At 40.3% G+C, this 10,411-nt stretch overlaps 1 protein-coding gene across 1 annotated transcript; it reads left to right on the top strand.

Annotated features, from left to right (window-relative positions):
* Positions 1-8,267: 8,267 nt before the first annotated feature.
* LOC141771181 (claudin-9) lies at positions 8,268-9,690 on the top strand. The gene has a single exon (XM_074641189.1). The coding sequence runs from the start codon at positions 8,730-8,732 to the stop codon at positions 9,396-9,398; it is 669 nt and encodes a 222-aa protein (XP_074497290.1). The 5' UTR covers positions 8,268-8,729; the 3' UTR covers positions 9,399-9,690.
* Positions 9,691-10,411: the final 721 nt, after the last annotated feature.

Below are 10,411 nucleotides of genomic sequence, written 5' to 3' on the forward strand. Positions count from 1 at the left end.
AGAATAGACAACTCTGCTTCCTGTTTACACCAACACGCACATGCCCAGTGTATCCGTGAATGGTCAAGTGATATGCTTTTTCAGGCTTGTTAGTATGGACGGAGATTATTCCTAAAACGGTGCTAAAACGCTGGTGCAAACGGAGATGGTTTTTACATTTTTAAAATGAAAATGATGATGAAATAGAGTAGCCTGTGTGTGTGTCATGCTGACATGCCATGCTGAATAGTCATGTATGTGCATTATCAAATCTTTTCAAATCAGACTGATAGTATAATAAAGTCGTGCTAAATGCAGCTGGTTGTGTGAAACTTTGTGTTTTTGAAAGTAAAGGCCGTGCAGTAATCAACATTTTAGTGTGCTCAGGTGATATACTTTCTAAAGTAATTAATGGTGTCAGAAAACTGTAACGAAGAGCTCAAGTTTCCTCATTGAGACAACTTTGCAAACACAGTCCAATCTCTGCAGCAGCAGGTGAAAGACTCGACTCCAGCAGCCGTGAGAATATGCCAGAGGGAGCCGATGGGACAAATGTCAACAGGCAGTTCAAGGCAAGCCCAGACTTCACAGTAACGGCTGACTTTGAATCTCACTCAGGTGTCAAACCCTTCAGTTAAACTGGTTCGGTCATTATGCATATCAGTGCAAATGTTTAAAGAAGCAAAATCAGCCTGCAGCCCTATGAAGGGTTCAGTTGTCTTCATTTGGCTTTTCACACTACAGCCATGTTTTCTAGATTTTAATTTAAACAAGTGCACATGCACGCCTAAAGCAAGAATGGTTTTCTTATTGCACGCTAAATGCCCTCCGCATTATCGTGGCATCCATGCGCGTTTTCGTGCGAGCGGGCTGTTTACAGAGTAAAACCTGAAGAGAGTCTGGACAGGACAGACTCTCAGTCCCTATATGATGATATTACACCAATATCGTATGTAAAAATATCATAAACTCACTGTTGAGTTGCTACAAAAAAACATGTTATATGATATGATAAATGAAAGATGATTTTGGGTACACCACAAGGTGAATACAACAGAGCTAAATCACAAGTAACTATATGAATATTTTAAGGTGATATATGCTAGAATGTGGTATTTTAAGTAGTATAGTACTTTAGGCTCATTACTAAACTGTACCAGGCATCAAATACGATGAGGGGATTTAGTAATATTTAGTGATGTAATGAGAATTGTCCTTAGTTACTTTGTTTGGGTAAAAAAAGCTACGAGCAGTTTCATGTGTCAGAGTGGGACGTACAGGTACGTGTGTGTGTGTATCTGTGTGGGCGGACCATGTCTGTATTTGGCGTGTGATGTCATCACAGCGAGCCCCGAGGCCATTGTCCAGGTGCCAGTCACAGTTTCAGTGGGTAATTTAGGCACGGTAAGTATGCTTGTGTGAGTCATGCGTGTTTGGGCATGATGCATCGTCACATGACACAAACAGAAACCTGAAGTCTTCAAGAGACTGTTGAAGAGATTTTTACAGATCTCTTAGAGAAGATCTGATTAAAAAAAAAATTATGTCAATAGTGTACAATATCTATACATATCAAACAATATACTGACTCTTTCAGTGGTGGAAGACGTATTCAGATCCTCTATTAAAGTATAAGTATCAATTCCAAACTGTGGAAATACTCCACTACAAGTAAAAGCCCTGCATTCAAAACCTTACTTAAGTATCAAACGTAAAAGTACTCATCAGTGTTTTACTATTACTACTACTAATATTACAGCTGCATTAATGTGTATGTTGCATTTTACTGCTATAGATGTTTTAAACTCCTTTATATACTGTTGGCTGGTTTGATCTACAGCAATGCATCAATGTCTATAAGATCATCATATGATTGTAGCATCGCTGTCCTGTGAGAACCATGTATCTCTAAAAAGTCAGAAAAACAGCCTGTTTTCAGCTTTGTGACGATGCATTTTCCAGCTGATCCGAGAGGCTTTTTAAAGAGTTTATTTAGCCATTTAGGATTTTCTCAACACATAAAAGAACACTTCATCTTTCAGCTTATCACAAACATTCAACTTCAACACATCTGGAGATACGTGGTTTTCAATGTGCAGGAAGGGGAAACTGTAATGTGTAACTAAAGCTAAAGTCAGACAAATGTAGTGGAGTAAAAAGTAAAATATTTGCCTCTCAAATGAAGTATAAAATTTAATGAAATGGAAGTACAAGTACCTCAGATTTGTACTTAAGTACAGTACTGGATTAAATGTACTTTCTGGTCTATTTTGTTAATTTTATGTTGGTGACGTATAGGAGCTGCAGATCCCATCTGATGTTTGTCTAAATGAGCGTGTCAGGTAAATGTGTGAAAGTCAGATAGTGTAAATGTAATATGAGCTAACAGAGGCAACACAATCATCAAGATGGAATCCATTTTGGTTGTGAAACCGGGAGTGGCTGAGGGTTTGTATTTTTTGCCTGGGGACACTCTCAGTTCCTCATTTGTATCCGTTAGCGGTAGGGATTATGGCGTATTTTGGCTTTGAACAAATACACTGGAACAACATTTGCTTCCTTGTAAATTCTGTAACTTCAACAACAAACAAAATCTAAAGAATTAAAAGGTTTGAATTGAATGTGAATGTGGACGTAATTGTTCACAAATAATATTCTAATTAGTATTAAGGAAAGCTTACAGTGAAACAACAACAGCCCACAGTAAACACCAGCACCTCATGGAAACCGGTCAGACTCGCTCCCGTTCCCATAACAGGTGAATGTTCAGCAAGGTGCTCTGCAAGCGGCTACATGTATATTTCCAGGTTATGATTACTCACGGTGCTGCACCTGCAGAGAAAACTGGTGAACTCCCTAAATGAAAGAGCACAGAATGGCCTGTTATTCAGGGATAAACATCTGTGGAGCAATCTGTTGTATCCACCCAGCAAACAACATGAAATTATAAATATAGTATGGCATCCAATGAGTGGAATGAAATTATTTAAAATGTGAATAAATTTTTACATAAATGTCTATCTTCAAAGTTGAATTAAGGACAGTAAACAATTCAACATGCTGTTCATACATTTTGGTAGAAAACAAAGGCAGCCTCCCCATGCATTTTACTGGAGGTAAATCTAGTTCTTCATACGCAAATCAAGAAACCTGAAACCTAATAACAGGCTTTAAATGTCAAATCTTCCAACCACACAGATGTAATACAGGTGTAATATTCTACGTGTTGTTGTAATGGGTGCGGTGTGTGTCCACAGATTTCTCAAAGTCAAGTGAAAAGAGGATTGCAAAGGTCGAGACAGACCAAGCCAAAATGTAAATCAGTCTCTTTTTGTCAGATTGAGTAAGATATTGTTTGACCTTTAGAAAAAAAGCAGCGCTGGTGAGATGTAACGGTGTGTTTTTTAAACTAAAGTAACTGATTGTACATAGCAACACTGCTTGCCTCAGACTGAATCTGAGTTGCCAAAGTTTCAGTGATGTTCTGCATACTATTTCAGAGTAACTACACACCACTTGCACATGCTTTATTATTATTATAAGTCTCATAATGATGAGTTGTGTATTGAATACTGCAAGAATGGAGCGACTAAGTATCAGTTATGGTATCGTGTTGATTGTTTTACATGTTTTATGACGTATGACAGGGTATTTGCATTCTTAAAGCCGTTTCTCACCAATGCGATTAGAAAATGCGGGAAAAAACGTATGCAAATTTTCTGCATTGACAAGAATAGCCTGAAAAATGTTCCATAGGACAGAAAAAAGCTCATTAGTTACTGAAATTGAGGTCCGTCCAAATATTTTTTCCAGTTTTTATAAATCTCCATGTGATTTTTTGGACGAAAATCCATGCTTGGTGTGAAACGGCTTTTAAGCTGCCTTCACATGCACTTCAGGCGCAGAGCCTTGCAAAGGCAAAGCGCAGCGCAAGTATAAGAAAGTGGGCAAGGAACGCCATTCAGTGTTTCTAGGCAACAACAACCACAGTTGTAGCTGATATCTCATTGGTTGTCCTTTGAAAAGGTCAGCGGCAAACAAGGTCAAAGTTGAAATATTTCAAACTTTGAGCGCTCTGTGACAATTTCGAGTGGTGCACCCAAGCGCTAACCTCTGTTGCTGAGAAAAGAAGCCAATGTGGAAGTGCTAAAAACTTCAGTTCTTCAAATGGCCAATTGAGGCTCCAAAGTCAAGTCAATCCCCACAGACCTCCATGTTAAAATGCCCAACTTACAGCAGAAATAAATATGTTTACAGCCTTGTACAAAAACTGTTTTAGTCTCTATAGCTAATTTCCCCGTTCATGACAACTGTACAGGGTTGAATTTTTATATAACTCACCCGTTTAAATTATATTAAGGCTTAAAGTTAGGCATAAATGAGGGCGTTGCCGCTTTGAGTGACAGGTGTGTGCCATCTCAGGTCGCTAGCTGCTAGTTGTCTGCTCTGTTGCATCACCCAGTCCCGCCTCAGCTCCAAAAACAATCCACCTCTTTGCTCATTTTTGGATTAGCCGGGAGTTACGCCGTGTCGTCACTGCCAAGACGGCAACATCAGCCAATCACGTCTGCTGTTATGATTCAGTTTGTATCTGGTTTTATCTGAATTTATCTGGTAATCCAGAGTTGCCAGGTGTTCTGACCTCTGGTTGTTAGAGGTTCCAAGACACAAACATATATTTCACTGGAAGCAGAAACTCCCTTCTCTTGAACACTCCTTGTACGGAGACAGCTGCCAGCCGCAAATCAAAACCAGAGGAAGAAAACAACATCTGATTGATTTATGAGCATCTTGTGTGTTGGACGCGTCAGAAATAACTGAGGGGTAAAAATACAATTTGGATGCAAATGCTTTTGAAATCAACCCTTTTAAGCATCCCTATCAGTGCTTTTATAATATAATAACAATAATCTTAGAGCAATTTTTTAAAACCCAAGTTACAAAGTGCTTCATGCAAATCAACAAATTATAAAATCATTCTCTAAAAACAGATAAAAAACAATGCCAGTAATGTAAGGAATAGAAAAAGTAAAATCAGGAGAAGCTCCCAGATGTTTGTTTAAAAAGAGATTTAAAAGATGTTAAATTGACTCAGCCTTGTTTTGTAAAGATCTGATATCAGCAATGCACACGTTAATCTTCTATTACTGTCACTCCGTAAACAGACAAAATCCTAATGAAGAGTGTTTTCTGCAAAACCAGACAAACACAGACACACAGAGATAATGCAATAGTAGCTCCCCCTGCCTGTAAAAACATACACTTACACTGTTATGCACATAAACAGTTACAGTCTCTTGAAAAGTCTCCAAAGTCTATCCTGGATCATTGTTTCAGGCCTCCCAAATGTTTTAACCTTCCCTTTCTATCAGATCAGATCAGATCAGAAATACTTTATTGATCCCCGGGGGTAAATTTGTCCATTACAGTTGCTCTTGTATAAACAAGAAATGTAAGAAAATAGAAATAAAGGAGTATGTAATATGTAAATTACGTAAGAAAGAAAGATGTAAGAAATATAACTACTAAAATAAGAACAAAATATATATAAAAAAATATGAAATATGTTAAAATATTTGCATTAAGATGTGCCAACTTTTTCACCTTAGCATCTTTTTATAATAAATACAAACAACAGTATTTCTCAAAACTAGTTCTTGGATTTTGCATTTTTTGCTCTTGGTTATACCTGACATGAAATTGTCAGCTAAAACCACAATATCACTCTATATTTCAGCTGCTTGGCAGTAATGTTAGCTGACCAGACAAAGGTCTCTCCATGAACATGATTTAGATCTGATACTAGTGTTGGCTTTTCCTGCCTCAGCGCATGTAGTATGTGTGTACCTCAGCAGTAGTATGTGTGTACCTCAGCGCAGGCTGAGGCAGCGGGGCTCTGCAGCGAGTTATAGAAAGTAGGCAAGGAACGCCATTCACTGTTTCTAGGCAACAACAACCACAGTTGTAGCTGATATCTCATTGGTTGTCCTTTGAAAAGGTCAGCGGCAAACAAGGTCAAAGTTGAAATAGTTTAAACTTTGAGCGCTCTGTGACAATTTCGGCTGAGGCAGCGGTGCTCTGCAGCGAGTTGTCGTCTCGTCTCCGCCCGCAGCCGGAGTGAACAGGGAGACACCGGCACCCAGTCGGTAACGAGACGACAACGTGTCTCTCTGCAGAGCTCCGTACGTCACTTCACAAGACACGGAAAACCTCCGTTGGTCTGGAGGAGCTGCAGCAGTTATTTCTGCACAAACATCCACTGTACATTCACTAGATATTCTCAGAGCTAAACTAACTATTCTGTAGTGTGGAGTGAGCGCGCGTTCACGTCCAGAGGTGGAGCGAGCTGAGCGAGAATGTGCGCTCTGTCTGAGTGAAGGCAAGCAGGCAGAGGAGGAGAGGCAGCGGCCACACGCGAACGCGCATATGCGAGCGCGCATGTGTCCCGACCCGGTACATTTATACGCTTAAAAAGTTACAAACAGGCCCTTTAAGATGAAGTTTTTAAAAAAGCCACATTTTCTGAACTAAATGAAAATATTCAAGCTGATGGAAGAAGGATTAGGATACATGTTTTTGCTTATTCTTTTTACTGATGCCCAATAATGTAAAATCCCTTTGCCAGTAAAATGGTCCGGATGCTAAGATTCCTGTCAGATGTGTGTCTGTGTTTGTGTGGGAGGATAGGAGGGTGAGTATGTGTGTACATGTATATCTGTGGAAGGGGGGTTAACCACAAGATAACAGAGATACTCATCCTGACCACTGACCCCAGGTGACCTCTGTTGATTAGAGGAAAGCCTGTAATGACACAGAGCTCGCCGGCCAGCTGACCTCAACGGCCCCCTTGTCTATGAAACAACAAGCTATCCTTTGATTCATTTAGTGTTCAGAGTCACAAAAGGATGATGTTGACTCATAAAGACATCAAAGATGTGATGCAGTATTTTGTGAAGGCTAAAAAAAGAAAATGATAATGATGATATTTCTGGGCCTTTTTCACCTCACTTTGCTTTTTTTGTTTAGATTTTCAGGTGAGAATTTTCAGCTTCAGATATAATCGTAATTCAAGTTATAGATGAAATGCGAGATCACAATAATTTATAGTTTTTGTTTGATTGACTTGCTCAGAAAGTAATGTTTTGGCCTAAAACTAAATATGGTCTTTGTCCTCTCTGTCATATACAAAAGGGGGTATTTACTGAAGGGATTAGTTACACAGACGACCTATCATTAAGTCCCGGGTATGTATTTATGGTTTCACGTTTGCAATGGGATGTCCCCTGGAGATTCAAAAGATTATTATCTGCTTCAGGCTGATATCCTCAGCGCATTTTGTTGATTTAAATTTGGGCTGTCAATCCATTCAAATATTTAATCGTTCAAAATGTACCTTAAAGGGAGATTTGTCAAGTATTTAATACTCTTATCAACATGGGAGTGGACGAATATGCTGCTTTATGCAAATGTATGTATATATTTATTATTGGAAATCAATTAACAACACAAAACAATGACAGATATTGTCCAGAAACCCTCACAGGTACTGCATTTAACATAAAACAATATGCTCAAATCATAACATGGCAAACTGCAGCCCAACAGGCAACAACAGCTGTCAGTGTGTCAGTGTGCTGACTTGACTATGACTTGCCCCAAACTGCATGTGATGATCATAAAGTGGGCATGTCTGTAAAGGGGAGACTCGTGGGTACCCATAGAACCCATTTACATTCACAGTTCTTGAAGTCAAAGCTGAAGGGAGCCCTTTGAAAATGGCCATGACAGTTTTTCCTCGCCAAAAAGTTCGGAGCGTTATTTAACCTCCTTGTCCAAGCGATGGATTTATTAAGTTTTCTAGTTTCATATGATGTCAGGATCTTCACTCTGGCTTTAAAACTGAGACCACTACGACCTAAAAATCACAAAATTATTGGCGTTAAAATGACCTTGCATTAACACGTTATTATCGTGTTAACTTTGACAGCCCTAATCTAAATATTTAACTATGTTACCTCCATTTTAAACGATAACGCCTCAAACATGTCCACTGACAATGAGGCCTGTGAACTCAAACCCAGCGGGGTTTTCTTCTCCCAGGAGGGATTATGTAGCTGACCAGCAAAACACAAGGCCCGTCATTGTTGCTCTTTTTTCTTGCGCGGAGATCTCATTCAGATAGTGATTCAGCAATTCCCTTCAAGGTTGTCGCATGTCTCATACACAGATACTAAAAAAAAGACTTAAAAAGGAACGCTGGTTCAAGCATCTTTATATAATAAAGTCTAATCTAAATGGTTGCTGTAAGCATTTCTAATGTAAATGTGGTTTGAGACAACACTATCCTCCAGAATCCGAGTGTATTTAACATGTTTACTGGTGTCTGAGACTATACAGGTACTTGATAAAATATGTTTTCAGAGAGAATACAGATGGTTTTCACATGCGACACCAATTCCAGTTGTAAAATATGAGAGTATTTCCTTTTGTAAGTGTAGTTTGAAGGTAAACACGATGCCACCTTGAGCTGACTCCACCTTCAGTCGTCTAAGCTGTATAAAGAAGGTAGAATCTGTTTCTCCCTCTCTCTTTCTCGCTCACTAAAAGTCTTATGCAGGACGTTGAGCCAACGGGATCCGATATCGCCTTCATCTCAGGAGGGTTGAGCCTGCGGACACAGAGGGCCTTCTATCCCACAGAGCCCTGGACCAGAGTCTTGTTAAGCTCCCTCTTCGTCCCCAGCTCCAACAATGTACTCTGCAGGCTTGGAGATCCTCGGGATGATCCTGACCGTGGCCGGCTGGCTGGGGGTGATGGTGGCATGTGGCCTGCCCATGTGGCGGGTGGCCGTGTACATCGGTCAGAACATTGTCATCTCCCAGGTGATCTGGGAAGGCTTGTGGATGAACTGTTCCGTGCAGAGCACAGGTCAGATGCACTGCAGGGTGCACGACTCCATGCTGGGGCTGCCAGTGGACTTGCAAGCAGCTCGTGCCTTGGTCATCGTCTCCATGGTGCTGTGCATTGTGGGAATCGGTCTGTCGGTGGCCGGTGCCAAGTGCACCAACTGTAGCCGGGACGTGAGCAGTAAACCGCGGCTCGTGGTGGCCGCTGGAGTAACCTTCGTGGTGGCTGGGCTGCTGCTGCTGGTGGCTGTGTCCTGGACGGCGCACGCCATCGTGCTGGGTTTCTACGACCCGATGCTGGAGGAGACGGGGAAGAGGGAGTTTGGTAATGCTCTGTACTTTGGCTGGGCTTCCTCCTGCCTCCTCATACTGGGGGGAGCCCTGCTCTGTTGCTCCTGTCCGTCCACAGCAGCTACAGCAGCGAGTGGTGGCGGCTCCGTGCCTCCCCGGGTGGACTACTCCGCTGTCAAGATTATGTCAGTCAACGGATACCCCAGAAGAGACTATGTATGAACATGTGGCATATGAACATATGATGACTACTAGTGCATGGATGTTAATGCAGCACCTTGGGCTTGGACTAGAGCTGCAACAATCGGTTAATCGATTAGTTGTCAACTATTAAATTAATCGCCAAATATTTTGATAATTGGTTTGAGTAATTTTTATTAAGAAAAAAAAGGAAAAATCCTCTGATTGCAGCTTCTTAAATGTGAATAGTTTTACACATTTCTTTTCTCCTCTATGACAGTAAACTGAATATCTTTAAGTTGTGGACAAAACAAGACATTTGAGGACGTCATCTTGGGCTCATTTTTCACCATTTTCTGACATTTTATAGACCAAACAACTAATTGATTAATCAAGAAAATAATCAACAGATTAATCAATAATTAAAAATAATCGTTAATTGCAGCCCTGTCCTGGATATTAAGTACGAATCACTGATGCATGTTTCATGATGTGTTTTTGTTATGACCATTTTTTCTGTAATGGTGGGCATCTTATATTGCCTTAATATTTTATTTCAAACATTCTTTTACTTGGATGTTTTGGCTTTTTTTCTAAGAAACATTAAGATGTTGTCTGATCTTAAATAAATGCATAATGTCTACCCAGATTATATTCTGATTAAAGCAAGTTTTTTTTACAAGATCATGAATAAAAGAACATAACTTTTACAAGAATGTCCTTGTTTTCAAGCCTTCTTCACGGTGGAGTTAACACTTTCATGCCATGAGTCCGAAATTGATGGTTAAATTAAGTGTAACATAACAACTATGCATGCATGAGTTCTTTGGTATGCAGAAACAGGGGCAGACGCCAGCTGTAGAGCTCAGCAGAGTCTGACCAATAAGAGGTGCACGCCAAAATGAGGTATTTTATTTCAGTGTAAATGGGGGAGAGAAACAATGAGTGGCTTGTTTCAGAGGAGCACCTTATGCCTCCCTTCCATTGTAGTCTGTCCTCCATTTGCGAGAGTGAAACCGAGTGAGAGATAAAAGTCTCCTTCTGCAAAGCCTGCA

The sequence above is a fragment of the Sebastes fasciatus genome, chromosome 7, assembly GCF_043250625.1.
Source record: "Sebastes fasciatus isolate fSebFas1 chromosome 7, fSebFas1.pri, whole genome shotgun sequence".
Classification (NCBI taxonomy): domain Eukaryota; kingdom Metazoa; phylum Chordata; class Actinopteri; order Perciformes; family Sebastidae; genus Sebastes; species Sebastes fasciatus.